This window comes from Panulirus ornatus, chromosome 10 (assembly GCF_036320965.1).
Source record: "Panulirus ornatus isolate Po-2019 chromosome 10, ASM3632096v1, whole genome shotgun sequence".
Taxonomy (NCBI): Eukaryota; Metazoa; Arthropoda; class Malacostraca; order Decapoda; family Palinuridae; genus Panulirus; species Panulirus ornatus.
The window spans coordinates 28,851,043-28,867,143 of record NC_092233.1 but is presented as its reverse complement, the minus strand read 5'-3'; the positions used below and the strand labels follow the sequence as shown (position 1 = coordinate 28,867,143).

General features: G+C 42.5%; 1 protein-coding gene across 2 annotated transcripts in view; it reads left to right on the top strand.

The window, feature by feature from the left end:
- The window catches only part of LOC139750863 (target of EGR1 protein 1-like), a 123,249-nt gene that overhangs the window by 95,286 nt on the left and 11,862 nt on the right, over positions 1 to 16,101 (top strand). For both annotated transcript variants that reach the window (XM_071665665.1, XM_071665664.1), the window contains exon 5: positions 11,792 to 11,960. In XM_071665665.1, the coding sequence (XP_071521766.1) occupies positions 11,792 to 11,960 (169 nt within the window). The remainder of the gene's footprint in view (positions 1 to 11,791; positions 11,961 to 16,101) is intronic.

Below are 16,101 nucleotides of genomic sequence, written 5' to 3'. Positions count from 1 at the left end.
ATAGGGTAGCAACAGGAATGGATGAAGGCAAGCAAGGATGAATGTGTACATGTGTATGTCTGTGTATGTATATGCATATGCTGAGATGTATGTGTATGTATATGTGGGTATGTGGGCGTTTATGTATATGTACGTGTATATGAGTGGATGGGCCATTCTCCGTCTGTTTCCTGGTGCTCCCTCACTGATGTGGAGAACTCCCATCATGTATAAAGAATTAATCATCTATAAAGGGAAACAGAAGAGAGAGTCAAGCGGGGAGTCCTCATCCTCCTTGAAGGCTCAGATTGGGGTGTCTAAATGTGTGTGGATGTAACCAAGATGAGAAGAAAGGAGAGATAGGTAGTATGTTTGAGGAAAGAAACCTGGATGTTCTGGCTCTAAGTGAAATGAAGCTCAAAGGTAAAGAGGAAGAGTGGTTTGGGAAAGTCTTGGGAGTAAAGTCAGGGGTTGGTGAAAGGACAAGAGCTAAGGAAAGAGTAGTAATACTCCTGAAGCAGGAGTTGTGGGAGAATGTGATAGTGTAAGAAAGTAATTTCAAGATTGACATGGGTAAAACTGAAAGTAGATGGAGAGAGATGGGTGATTATTGGTGCCTTTGCACCTGGTCATGAGAAGAAAGATCACGAGAGGCAAGTGTTCTTGGAACAGTTGAGTGAGTGTTTTAGTAGCTTTGATGCATGAGACTGGGTTATGGTGATAGGTGATTTAAATGTAAAGGTGAGTAATGTGGTAGTTGAGGGTGTTGAGGGTATAACTGGTGTACATGGGGTGTTCAGTGTTGTAAATGTAAAGGGTGAAGAGCTTGTAGATTTGTGTGCTGAAAAAAGACTGGTGATTGGGAATACCTGGTTTAAAAAGAGAGATATACTTAAGGATACATATATGAGTAGGAGAGATGGTCAAAGGGCATGATTGGACTACGTGTTATTTGATAGACGTGTAAAAGAGAGACTTTTGGATGTTAATGTGCTGAGAAGGTCAGCTGGAGGGATGTCTGATCACTATCTTGTGGAGACAAAGATGAAGATTTGTAGAGGCTTTCAGAAAAGAAGAGAGAATGTTGGGGTGAAGGGAGTGGTGAGAGTAAGAGAGCTTGGAAAGGAGACTTGTGTGAGGAAGTATCAGGAGAGATTGAGTGTAGAATGGCAAAAGGTGAGAGCAAATGACGTGAGGGGAGTGGGTGCGGAATGGGATGTATTTAGGGAAGCAGTAATGGCTTGCACAAAAGATGCATTTGGTATGAGAAAGGTGAGAGGAGGGCAAATTAGAAAGGGTAGTGAGTAGTGGGATGAAGAAGTAAGATTGTAAGTGAAAAAGAAAAGAGAGGCATTGGACGATTTTTGCAGGAAAGTAGTGAAAATGACTGGGAGATGTATAAAAGAAAGAGGCAGGAGGTCAAGAGAAAGGTGCAAGAGGTGAAAAAGAGGGCAAATGAGAGTTGGGGTGAGAGAGTATCATTAAATTTCAGGGAGAATAAAAGGATGTTTTGGAAAGAGGTAAATAATGAGTATAAGACAAGAGTGGGGGAGGAATGGGATGTATTTAGGGAATCAGAGATGGATTGCGCAAAAGATGCTTGTGGCATGAGAAGCGTGGGAGGTGGGTTGATTAGAAAGGGTAGTGAGTGGTGGGATGAAGAAGTAAGATTATTAGTGAAAGAGAAGCGAGAGGCATTTGGACGATTTTTGCAGGGAAAAAATGCAAATGAGTGGGAGAGGTATAAAAGAAAGAGACAGGAGGTCAAGAGAAAGGTGCAAGAGGTGAAAAAGAGGGCAAATGAGAGTTGGGGTGAGAGAGTATCATTAAATTTTAGGGAGAATAAAAAGATGTTCTGGAAGGAGGTAAATAAAGTGTGTAAGACAAGGGAGCAAATGGGAACTTCAGTGAAGGGCGCAAATGGGGAGGTGGTAACAAGTAGTGGTGATGTGAGAAGGAGATGGAGTGAGTATTTTGAAGGTTTGTTGAATGTGTTTGATGATAGAGTGGAAGATATAGGGTGTTTTGGTCGAGGTGGTGTGCAAATTGAGAGGGTTAGGGAGAATGATTTGGTAAACAGAGAAGAGGTAGTAAAAGCTTTGCGGAAGATGAAAGCCGGCAAGGCAGCAGGTTTGGATGGTATTGCAGTGGAATTTGTTAAAAAAGGGGGTGACTGTATTGTTGACTGGTTGGTAAGGTTATTTAATGTATGTATGACTCATGGTGAGGTGCCTGAGGATTGGCGGAATGCGTGCATAGTGCCATTGTACAAAGGCAAAGGGGATAAGAGTGAGTGCTCAAATTACAGAGGTATAAGTTTGTTGAGTATTCCTGGTAAATTATATGGAAGGGTATTGATTGAGAGGGTGAAGGCATGTACAGAGCATCAGATTGGGGAAGAGCAGTGTGGTTTCAGAAGTGGTAGAGGATGTGTGGAACAGGTGTTTGCTTTGAAGAATGTATGTGAGAAATACTTAGAAAAGCAAATGGATCTGTATGTAGCATTTATGGATCTAGAGAAGGCATATGATAGAGTTGACAGAGATGCTCTGTAGAAGGTATTAAGAATATATGGTGTGGGAGGCAAGTTGTTAGAAGCAGTGAAAAGTTTTTATCAAGGATGTAAGGCATGTGTACGTGTAGGAAGAGAGGAAAGTGATTGGTTCTCAGTGAATGTAGGTTTGCGGCAGGGGTGTGTGATGTCTCCATGGTTGTTTAATTTGTTTATGGATGGGGTTGTTAGGGAGGTGAATGCAAGAGTTTTGGAAAGAGGGGCAAGTATGAAGTCTGTTGTGGATGAGAGAGCTTGGGAAGTGAGTCAGTTGTTGTTCGCTGATGATACAGCGCTGGTGGCTGATTCATGTGAGAAACTGCAGAAGCTGGTGACTGAGTTTGGTAAAGTGTGTGAAAGAAGAAAGTTAAGAGTAAATGTGAATAAGAGCAAGGTAATTAGGTACAGTAGGGTTGAGGGTCAAGTCAATTGGGAGGTAAGTTTGAATGGAGAAAAACTGGAGGAAGTAAAGTGTTTTAGATATCTGGGAGTGGATCTGGCAGCGGATGGAACCATGGAAGCGGAAGTGAATCATAGGGTGGGGAAGGGGGCGAAAATCCTGGGAGCCTTGAAGAATGTGTGGAAGTCGAGAACATTATCTCAGAATGCAAAAATGGGTGTGTTTGAAGGAATAGTCGTTCCAACAATGTTGTATGGTTGCAAGGCGTGGGCTATGGATAGAGTTGTGCGCAGGAGGGTGGATGTGCTGGAAATGAGATGTTTGAGGACAATGTGTGGTGTGAGGTGGTTTGATCGAGTAAGTAATGTAAGGGTAAGAGAGATGTGTGGAAATAAAAAGAGTGTGGTTGAGAGAGCAGAAGAGGGTGTTTTGAAATGGTTTGGGCACATGGAGAGAATGAGCAAGGAAAGATTGACCAAGAGGATATATGTGTCAGAGGTGGAGGGAACAAGGAGAAGTGGGAGACCAAATTGGAGGTGGAAAGATGGAGTGAAAAAGATTTTGTGTGATCGGGGCCTGAACATGCAGGAGGGTGAAAGGCGGGCAAGGAATAGAGTGAATTGGATTGATGTGGTATACCGGGGTTGACGTGCTGTCAGTGGATTGAATCAGGGCATGTGAAGCGTCTGGGGCAAACCATGGAAAGTTGTGTGGGGCCTGGATGTGGAAAGGGAGCTGTGGTTTTGGGCATTATTGCATGCCAGCTAGAGACTGAGTGTGAATGAATGGGGCCTTTGTTGTCTTTTCCTAGTGCTACCTCGCACACATGAGGGGGGAGGGGGATGGTATTCCATGTGTGGCGAGGTGGCGATGGGAATGAATAAAGGCAGACAGTGTGAATGTGTGCATGGGCATATGTATATGTGTACATTGAGATGTTTAGGTATGTATATTTGCGTGTGTGGACGTGTATGTATATACATTGTGTATGGGGGTGGGTTGGGCCATTTCTTTCGTCTGTTTCCTTGCTCTACCTCGCAAACGCGGGAGACAGCAAAAAAAAAAAAGAAAAAAAAAAGACAAGAGAACAAATGGGAACATTGGTGAAGAGAGCAAGTGGGGAAGTGATAACAGATAGAAATGGAGTGAGTATTTTGAAGGCTAGGTGAATGTGTTTGATGACAGAGTGGCAGATATAGGGTGTTTTCGTCAGGGTGTTGTACGAAGTGAGAGGGTCATGGAGAATGATTTGATCAAGAGAGAAGAGGTAGTGAAAGCTTTGCATTAGATGAAATCCAGCAAGATGGCAGGTTTGGATGGTATTGCATTGGAATTTATTAAAAGAGGGGGGTGACTGTGTTGTTGATTGGTTGGTAAGGGTAACTGATGTAAAAGAGGGGGGTGACTGTGTTGTTGATTGGTTGGTAAGGATAGCTGACGTATGTATGGATCATGGTGAAGTGCCTTAGGATTTGCAGAATGCATGCACAGTGTCATTGTACAAAGGCAAAGGGGATAAAGGCAAGTGTTCAAACTACAGAGGCATAAGTTTTTTGAGTATGCCTGGGAAAGGAGCAGTGTGGTTTCAGAAGTGGTAGAGTGTGTATGTGGATCAGGTGTTTGCTTTGAAGAATGTATGTGAGAAATACTTAAAAGCAGATCGATTTGTATGTAGCATTTATGGATCTGGACAAGGCAAATGATACTGATGATAGAGATGATTTGTGGAAGGTTTTAAGAGTATATGGTGTGGGAGGTAAATCACTTGAAACAGTGAAAAGTTTTTACTAAGGATGTAAGGCATGTTCACGAAGTGGAAGAGAGGAGAGTGATTGGTTCCCAGTGAATGTTGGTCTGCAGCAGGGGTGTGTGATGTCCCCATGGTTGTTTAATTCATTTATGGATGGGGTGGTTAGGGAGGTAAATGCAAGATTTTTGGAGAGAGGGGTGATTATGCAGTCTGTTGTGGATGAAAGGGCCTGGGAAGCGAGTCAGTTGTTGTTTGCTGATGATACAGCTCTATTGGCTGATTCATGCGAGAAACTGCAGAGGTTGATAACTGAGTTTGGAAAAGTGTGTGAAAGGAGAAATTTGAGAGTAAATGTGTATAAGAGCAAGGTATTAGGTTTAGTAAGGTTGGGACAAGTTAACTGGGATGTAAGTTTGGATGGAGAAAAATTTTAGGACGTGAAATGTTTTAGATATCTGGGAGCGGACTTAGCAGTTGATGGAACCTTGGCAGCAGAAGTGAGTCACAGGGTGGGGGAGGGGGCGAAGATTTTGGGAGCGATGAAGGTTGTTTGAAAGGAGAGAATGCTATTTCGGAGAGCAAAAATGGGCATTTTTGAAGGAATATTGGTTCCAACAATGTTATATGGTTGCGAGGCATGGGCTATAAATGGGGTTGTGCAGAGGAAGATGAATGTGTTGGAAGTGAAATGTTTTGAGGACAATATGTGGTGTCAGGTGATTTGATCGTGTAAGTAATGTAAGGGTAACAGAGATGTGTGGAAATAAAAAGAGTATAATTGAGAGAGCAGAAGAAGGTGTGCTGAAATGGTATGGACATATAGAGAGAATGAGTGAGGAAAGATTGAAAAAGAGGATATATGTGTCAGAGGTTGAGGGAATAAGGAGAAGTGGGAGACCAAATTGGAGGTGGAAGGATGGAGTGAAAAAGATTTTGAGCGATCGGAGCCTGAGCATACAGGAAGGTGAGAGGCATGCAAGGAACAGACTGAACTGGAACTATGTGGTAATAATGAAATTTATATCTGATCAGTGTTTCCTGCAATAGCAAGGTATTACCATGAATAGATGAATAGATGATAACAAGTAGTGGTGATGTGAGAAGGAGATGGAGTGAGTATTTTGAAGGTTTGTTGAATGTGTTTGATGATAGAGTGGCAGATATAGGGTGTTTTGGTCGAGGTGGTGTGCAAAGTGAGAGGGTTAGGGAAAATGATTTGGTAAACAGAGAGGAGGTAGTAAAAGCTTTGCGGAAGATGAAAGCCGGCAAGGCAGCGGGTTTGGATGGTATTGCAGTGGAATTTATTAAAAAAGGGGGTGACTGTATTGTTGACTGGTTGGTAAGGTTATTTAATGTATGTATGACTCATGGTGAGGTGCCTGAGGATTGGTGGAATGCGTGCATAGTGCCATTGTACAAAGGCAAAGGGGATAAGAGTGAGTGCTCAAATTACAGAGGTATAAGTTTGTTGAGTATTCCTGGTAAATTATATGGGAGGGTATTGATTGAGAGGGTGAAGGCATGTACAGAGCATCAGATTGGGGAAGAGCAGTGTGGTTTCAGAAGTGGTAGAGGATGTGTGGATCAGGTGTTTGCTTTGAAGAATGTATGTGAGAAATACTTAGAAAAGCAAATGGATTTGTATGTAGCATTTATGGATCTGGAGAAGGCATATGATAGAGTTGATAGAGATGCTCTGTGGAAGGTATTAAGAATATATGGGGTGTCGAAGGCAAGCTGTTAGAAGCAGTGAAAAGTTTTTATCGAGGATGTAAGGCATGTGTACGTGTAGGAAGAGAGGAAAGTGATTGGTTCTCAGTGAATGTAGGTTTGCGGCAGGGGTGTGTGATGTCTCTATGGTTGTTTAATATGTTTATGGATGGGGTTGTTAGGGAGGTGAATGCAAGAGTTTTGGAAAGAGGGGCAAGTATGAAGTCTGTTGGGGATGAGAGAGCTTGGGAAGTGAGTCAGTTGCTGTTCGCTGATGATACAGCGCTGGTGGCTGATTCATGTGAGAAACTGCAGAAGTTGGTGACTGAGTTTGGTAAAGTGTGTGAAAGAAGAAAGTTAAGAGTAAATGTGAATAAGAGCAAGGTTATTAGGTACAGTAGGGTTGAGGGTCAAGTCAATTGGGAGGTGAGTTTGAATGGAGAAAAACTGGAGGAAGTGAAGTGTTTTAGATATCTGGGAGTGGATCTGGCAGCGGATGGAACCATGGAAGCGGAAGTGGATCATAGGGTGGGGGAGGGGGCGAAAATTCTGGGAGCCTTGAAGAATGTGTGGAAGTCGAGAACATTATCTCGGAAAGCAAAAATGGGTATGTTTGAAGGAATAGTGGTTCCAACAATGTTGTATGGTTGCGAGGCGTGGGCTATGGATAGAGTTGTGCGCAGGAGGATGGATGTGCTAGAAATGAGATGTTTGAGGACAATGTGTGGTGTGAGGTGGTTTGATCGAGTAAGTAACGTAAGGGTAAGAGAGATGTGTGGAAATAAAAAGAGTGTGGTTGAGAGAGCAGAAGAGGGTGTTTTGAAATGGTTTGGGCACATGGAGAGAATGAGTGAGGAAAGATTGACCAAGAGGATATATGTGTCGGAGGTGGAGGGAACGAGGAGAAGAGGGAGACCAAATTGGAGGTGGAAAGATGGAGTGAAAAAGATATTGTGTGATCGGGGCCTGAACATGCAGGAGGGTGAAAGGTGGGCAAGGAATAGAGTGAATTGGATCGATGTGGTATACCGGGGTTGACGTGCTGTCAGTGGATTGAATCAGGGCATGTGAAGCGTCTGGGGTAAACCATGGAAAGCTGTGTAGGTATGTATATTTGCGTGTGTGGACGTATGTATATACATGTGTATGGGGGTGGGTTGGGCCATTTCTTTCGTCTGTTTCCTTGCGCTACCTCGCAAACGCGGGAGACAGCGGAAAAAAAAAAAAAAAAAGATGAAGAAAGTCCACATCCATTCTCTAGCTGTCATGTGTATTGCCCTGAAACCACAGCTCCTTATCTACAACTAAGCCTTACAGACCTTGGAGACTTCACTGACAGCACATCAGCCTGTGTATACCACATTGTTCCAGTTCACTCTATCACATGCACACCTTTCACCCACCTGCATGTTCAGGCCCTCCTCACTCAAAATCTTTTTCACTTCATCCTTCCATTTACACTTTGGCCTCCACCCTTCCTTGTTCTCTCCACATCTGACACATACATTCACTTTGTCAACCTTTCCCCACCATTCTCTCCATATTTCCATATCATTTCAGCACATAATCTTTAGCTCTCATAACCGAGAACATTATCTCGGAAAGCAAAAATGGGTATGTTTGAAGGAATAGTGGTTCCAACAATGTTGTATGGTTGCAAGGCGTGGGCTATGGATAGTGTTGTGCGCAGGAGGGTGGATGTGCTGGAAATGAGATGTTTGAGGACAATGTGTGGTGTGAGGTGGTTTGATCGAGTAAGTAACGTAAGGGTAAGAGAGATGTGTGGAAATAAAAAGAGTGTGGTTGAGAGAGCAGAAGAGGGTGTTTTGAAATGGTTTGGGCACATGGAGAGAATGAGTGAGGAAAGATTGACCAAGAGGATATATGTGTCGGAGGTGGAGGGAACGAGGAGAAATGGGAGACCAAATTGGAGGTGGAAAGATGGAGTGAAAAAGATTTTGAGTGATCGGGGCCTGAACATGCAGGAGGGTGAAAGGCGGGCAAGGAATAGAGTGAATTGGATCGATGTGGTATACCGGGGTTGACGTGCTGTCAGTGGATTGAATCAGGGCATGTGAAGCGTCTGGGGTAAACCATGGAAAGCTGTGTGGGGCCTGGATGTGGAAAGGGAGCTGTGGTTTCGGGCATTATTGCATGACAGCTGGAGACTGATTGTGAACGAATAGGGCCTTTGTTATCTTTTCCTAGTGCTACCTCGCACACATGAGGGGGAGGGGGATGGTATTCCATGTGTGGCGAGGTGGCGATGGGAATGAATAAAGGCAGGCAGTGTGAATTGTGTGCATGGGTATATATGTATGTGTCTGTGTGTGTATATATATGTGTACATTGAGATGTATGGGTGTGTAGGTTTGTGTGTGTGGACGTATGTGTATATACATGTGTATGGGGGTGGGTTGGGACATTTCTTTCTTCTGTTTCCTTGCGCTACCTCGCAAATGCGGGAGACAGCGACAAAGCAAAATCAATCAAATAAACCTCTCTCTTACCCTTTCATTACTTGCTTGATCAAACTATCTCACACCACATATTGTCTTCAAACATTTCATTTCCAACACATCCATCCTCTTCCACACAGCCTTATCCCATGCCACACCTCCATACAATATTGTTGGGAGTAGTATACCTACAAACAGACTCGTTTTTGCCCTCCCAGATAATGAACTCTCTTTCCAAAAATCTTCAGTGCCCACTTACCCATCCTGTGACTCACTTCTGCTTCCATTTTCCCATTTACTGTCATGTCCACTCCCGGGTATCTAAAACGCTTCACTTCCTCCAATTTTTCTCCATTCAAACTCACATCCCAGCTAACCTGTCCCTCAACCCTGCTAAACCTAATAACCTTGGTTTTATTCCCATTTACTGTTAACTTCTTCCTTTCATACACTCTTCCAAACTAAGTCACCAACTTCTGCAGATTCTCACTCAAATCTGCCACCAGCATTGTATCATCAGCAAACAAAAACTGAGTCATTTTTAGGCCCTCTCCTCCTATTCATACTGCCTACTCACTCCTTTCAAAGATTCTAGCATTTACCTGCCTCACCAACCCATCCATAAACAAATTAAACAGTCATGATGATATCATACTCCCCTGCCACAGACCAGCCGTTGCTTGGAACCACTCACTCCCCTACTCGTATACATGCCTTGATGAAAACTTCTCTTCTTCAGCTTTCCTCCCACACTGTTTATTCTTAAGACCTTCCACAAAGCTTTTCTGTCAACCTTATATATTTTCTCCAGATCCATAAATGCCACATAAATTTATGTTTCTCTAAGTATATGTCGCACACAGTCTTTAAAGCAATCACCTGATCCATACATCCTGTACCACTTCTGAAAACTTCACTGCTCCTCCCCAATTTGATGCTCTGAACATGCCTTCATCCTCTCAGTCAGTACCCTCCCATACAACTTACCAGGTACACTCAACACACTTCCCTAGTTTGAAAGCTCACCTTTATCCCATTTGCATTGTGCAATATGATGATAACTGCATTCTGCCAGTCCTTAGGCACCTCTCCATTATCCATATATACACTGAAAATCCTAACCAACCAACCAACAACATAGTCACCTCCTTTCTTGGTAAATTCAACTGCAATACCATTCACTCTAGCCGCTTTGCCACATTTCATCTTAGGCTTTCACCACTTCTTTCTTCACCAAACCACTTTCCATGACTCCCTCTCTTTGCATACTACCTTGACCCAAGCACCCTATGTCTGCCACCCTATCATGGAACACATTCAGCAGTTCTTCAAAATACTCACTTCGTCGCTACCTGTTACCACTTATCCTTTTGCCCCACTTTAATGTTTCTAATTGTTCTCTTATTTTTCACACACTATTAACCCCCTTCCAAAACATCCTATTTTCCCTAATGTTTACTGACACTTGCTTGCTCTAACTCTCATTTTCCATGTTGCACCTTCCTCTTGATCTCCTCCTACTTTCTCTAATTCGCCCACTATTCCTTGTAACTACTGCCTAAACCCCTTTTCTGTTGCACTAGCAACTTTACATTTTATCCCACCTCTCACTACCCTTTCTAATCTGCCCACCTCCCAGCTTTTGCTTGCCACATGCATCTCTCATACATGGCTGCACTGCTTCCCTAAATACCTCCCATTTCCCACCCACTTCCCTTGCTTCATTTACACTCACCTTTTGCCATTCTACACTCTGTCTGTCCTAGTATTTCTTCATACAAGTCTGTTCCAAGCTCTTTTACTCGTACCACACTCTTCTCACTGACATTGTTTCCTTTTTCCCAAACCCTTTACAAATCTTCATCTTCACAAGATAGTGATCAGACATCCCACCACCTGCCCTACTCAGCACATTTACATCAAAAAGTCTCTCTTGTGCATGCTTATCAATTAATATGTAATCCAGTAAAGCCCACTGACCATCTCTCCTACTCATATATGTATATTTGTGTATTTTCCTCTTTTTAAACCAGGTATTCCTAATCATCACTCCTTTTTTTAGCCACAACTCCACAAGTTGTTCACCATTTCCATTCATAATACTGAATACTCCATGTCCCCCTACTATACTTTCAACTGCCACACTACTCACCTTCGCATTCAAATCTCCCGTCACCAATACCTGGTCTCTTACATCAAAACTGCTCACATACTCATTCAGCAGCTGCTAGTACACTTGCCTCTCATGATCTTTCTTCTCATCCAATTCCAATTTTATCCACACGAGTCTTGAATTTACTTCCTTACACTCTGACACACTCCTGGTTCATAAGTAATATTGCTCCTTCCTTAGCTCTTTTTCTCTCACCAACCCCTGACTTTACCAAAACTGCTAAGACATTTCCAAAGCTGATGTTATGCAGGACCTTTCCAAATGCTGATGCAGCCCAAAGTTGCATTATTTCCACTAGGAAGGAAATGTAGACTCGTTTTGAGTGCAAAGCTCTTTAATGAGACTAATCCCAGTGATACAGTTTCACCAAAGGTGACTTTTCATTTGCATTGTAACCTCAAGTAGGCAGAGTCTGGTAACACCAGTATGTATATTAATGAGTAGATAGGTAGATATACAGCCATGGGTTGTGTTGCTGGATTTCATTTGAAAATGGTTGCACTGCAAACTAAAAGACACATCAGCTAGGCTGCTTTATCAATACTGGACGTAAGGTAGTACAGTTTTTGGAGGGCTCAACCATTTCATGGGAATCCATCATCCTGTTCTTTTTGTTAAGGTGTAGTGTTTAAGCTTCAGGAGCCTCAGAAGAGGTCATGGTATTATATAATACTGTAATGAGAAACTGTATTGGTAGTTTTGAAAATCAGAATGCATGCATACATGTACTCACTGCAAGGTATTTAGTAACTTTTATTTCCTCCAACAGGCAACTGAAAAATGCACGCTGTGGAAAGACTGGAAAATGGCATATACGGATAAAGTTTCCTCCATATCCAAGAGGTCTGCCAAATGTCGATTGGCGTCCATATCAGCAGATCCATGATTATAATTTAGAGAAGGATGATGATGGCCTTGAAATCTGTGAAATGTTTGCAGTAAGTTTGTATTTTCCAAAATATGTTTCTGATAATTTGTTTTGTTTCATGCACACCTCTTGTAAGTTTTTTAGAGTATCTTTGTATTTCTGCATTTACATTGAAAATCAGCAAGCGTCACTGTAACATTTGAATATTTCATAGTAACATCTTAGAAATATTCCTTGTATATTATTTGCCATTTTTGTGTAAGTATTCATGGTGTAGATGTGTATGTAAAACATTTGATCGAGGTTCACTGAGATTGATAGTTACAGATGGATGAAAGGAAGGATGTGTGGATGATGACTAAAGATGCAGTGAAACAGCATGGTAGAAGTATATGGACATAGTGGTGTCAGTATATATACCAATTTATCTACAGTTGTTTAAGATAAACATAGATTGATGATGTACTATCTGAGTGGCTATAGCAAGTCTTCCATGGGGACTTCTACATCTCTTCCCTTTAACAGCATATGGGATTTAGGACAGAGACCTTAGTTCTGCATATTGAAGTCTCACAATTGGCATATATTTCCTATGGATGCAATTGGCATGCTTCTTATTACTTAAAGCAAGATTTGCAGATTTGTTTAGCTTAATGAAATTTAATTGGAGTTGGTGGATAATGTAAGGATAGAATGTTTATATTTTGCTTTGTCGCTGTTTCCTGCGTTAGTGAGGTAGTGCAAGGAAATAGACGAAAGAATGGCCCAACCCACCCACATACACATGTATATACATACATGTCCACACACGCAAATATACATACCTATACATCACAACATATACATATATATATACACACACAGACATATACATATATACACATGTACATAACTCATACTGTCTGCCTTTAATCATTCCCATTGCCACCCCGCCACACATGAAATAACAACCCCCTCCCCCCCTCATGTGCGAGAGGTAGCGCTAGGAAAAGACAACAAAGGCCACATTCGTTCACACTCAGTCTCTAGCTGTCATGTAATAATGCACCGAAACCACTGTTCCTTTTCCACATCCAGGCCCAACAAAACTTTCCATGATTTACCCCAGAGGCTTCACATGTCCTGGTTCAATCCATTGATAGCACATCGACCCCGGTATACCACATCGTTCCAATTCACTCTATTCCTTGCACGCCTTCCACCCTCCTGCATGTTCAGGCCCTGATCACTCAAAATCTTTTTCACTCCATCTTTCCACCTCCAATTTGGTCTCCCACTTCTCATTCCCTCCACCTCTGACACATATATCCTGTTGGTCAATCTTTCCTCACTCATTCTCTCCATGTGACCAAACCATTTCAAAACACCCTCTTCTGCTCTCTCAACCACACTCTTTTTATTACCTCACATCTCTCTTACCCTATTATTACTTACTCGATCAAACCACCTCACACCACACATTGTCCTCAAACATCTCATTTCCAGCACATCCACCCTCCTCCACACAACTCTATCTATAGCCCACGCCTCACAACCATATAACATTGTTGGAACCACTATTCCTTCAAACATACCCATTTTTGCTTTCCAAGATAATATTCTCGACTTCCACACATTCGTCAATGCTCCCAGAATTTTTGCCCCCTCCCCCACCCTATGATTCACTTCCGCTTCCATGGTTCCATCCGCTGCCAAATCCACTCCCAGATATCTAAAACACTCCGCCTCTTCCAGTTTTTCTCCATTTAAACTTACCTCCCAATTGACTTGTCCCTCAACCCTACTGTATCTAATAACCTTGCTCTTATTCACATTTACTCTCAGCTTTCGTCTTACACACACTTTACCAAACTCAGTCACTAGCTTCTGCAGTTTCTCACACGAATCAGCCACCAGTGCTGTATCATCAGCGAACAACAACAGACTCACTTCCCAAGCTCTCTCATCCACAACAGACTGAATACTTGCCCCTCTTTCCAAAACTCTTGCATTTACCTCCCTAGCAACCCCATCCATAAAAAAATTAAACAACTATGGAGACATCACACACCCCTGCCACAAACCTACACTCACTGAGAACCAGTCACTTTCCTCTCTTCCTACACTTACACACACCTAACATCCTCGATAAAAACTTTTCACTGCTTCTAACAACTTGCCTCCCACACCTTATATTCTTAATACCTTCCACAGAGCATATCTATCAACTCTATCATATGCCTTCTCCAGATCCATGAATGCTACATACAAATCCATCTTTTTATTCTCCCTAAAATTTAATGATACTCTCATCCCAACTCTCATTTGCCCTCTTTTTCACCTCTTGCACCTTTATCTTGACGTCCTGCCTCTTTCTTTTATACGTCTCCCAGTCATTTGCATTATTTCCCTGCAAAAATCATCCAAATGCCTCTCTCTTCTCTTTCACTAATAATCTTACTTCTTCATCCCACCACTCACTACCCTTTCTAATCTGCCCACCTACCCCACTTCTCATGCCACATGCATCTTTTGTGCAAGCCATCACTGTTTCCCTAAATGCATCCCATTCCTCCCCCACTCCCCTTATGTCCTTTGCTCTCACCTTTTTCCATTCTGTACTCGGTCTCTCCTCGTACCTCCTCACACAAGTCTCCTTCCCAAGCTCACTTACTTTCAACACTCTCTTCACCCCAACATTCTCTCTTCTGAAAACCTCTACAAATCTTCACCTTCGCCTCCACAAGATAATGATCAGACATCCCTCCAGTTGCACCTCTCAGCACATTAACATCCAAAAGTCTCTCTTTCGTGCGCTTATCAATTAACATGTAATACAATAACGCTTTCTGCCCATCTCTCCTACTTACATACGTATACTTATGTATATCTCTCTTTTTAAACCAGGTATTTATTCCCAATCACCAATCCTTTTTCAGCACACAAATCTACAAGCTCTTCACCATTTCTGTTTACAACACTGAACACCCCATATACACCAATTATTCCCTCAATGCCACATTACTCACCTTTGCACTCAAATCACCCATCACTATAACCTGGTCTCGTGCATCAAAACTACTAACACACTCACTCAGCTGCTCCCAAAACACTTGCCTCTCATGATCTTTCTTCTCATGCCCAGGTGCATATGCACCAATAATCACCCATTTCTCTCCATCCACTTTCAGTTTTACCCATATCAATCTAGAGTTTACTTTCTTACACTCTATCACATACTCCCACCACTCCTGTTTCAGGAGTATTGCTACTCCTTCCCTTGCTCTTGTCCTCTCACTAACCCCTGACTTTACTCCCAAGACATTCCCAAACCACTCTTCCCCATTGCCCTTGAGCTTTGTTTCACTCAGAGCCAAAAGATCCAGGTTCCTTTCCTCAAACATGCTACCTATCTCTCCTTTTTTCTCATCTTGGTTACATCCACACACATTTAGACACCCCAATCGAAGCCTTCGAGGAGCATGAGCACTCCCCGCGTGACTCCTTCTTCTGTTTCCCCTTTTAGAAAGTTAAAATACAAGGAGGGGAGGGTTTCCAGCCCCCCGCTCCCATCCCCTTTAGTCGCCTTCTACGACACGTGAGGAATGCGTGGGAAGTATTCTTTCTCCCCTATCCCCAGGGATAATAAGGATAGAAATGGCAGTTGATTTTAATGAAGGGTAATTTAGTTATGTTTGAGGTTTGCGGATGGCCAAAAGGAAAAAAGTTGCAAAAAATAGAGGTCAGAGTATCATCTTAGAATAAAAGAAAAATTTCTAAGAGTAAAGGATGTATAGAGAAAAGTGATCTACCATAATATACGTAAGTACACTGTAATGCTAAAGTTATTATGTAGAGTCCCTTAGCAAAGAGATGGAGGGGAAGAGGGGCTCTAATGCATATTCACAAATTATCTTATTATTCTCTCTCAGGAGGACATGAACAAGGGTCTAGGTCGTGATGGCATCCATCCCCATGTACTGAAAGACTATTCCTCTGAACTTACAACTGTGCTTGCTGAGCTGTTCCGTTTCTGTATAGACACCAAAACTTTTTCTTCTTGGAAGAATGCGGTTACATCCCACTTTAAGAAGGATAACTGTTCCTACCTCTCAAACTATTGTCGTATTGCTGTGAGATCTACCATTTCCAGAGTCTTTGAATAGCTCCTTATCTCCCATACCCTTGAACATCTCAAATCTCACAGTCTTTAATCTGATCACCGATAAGGC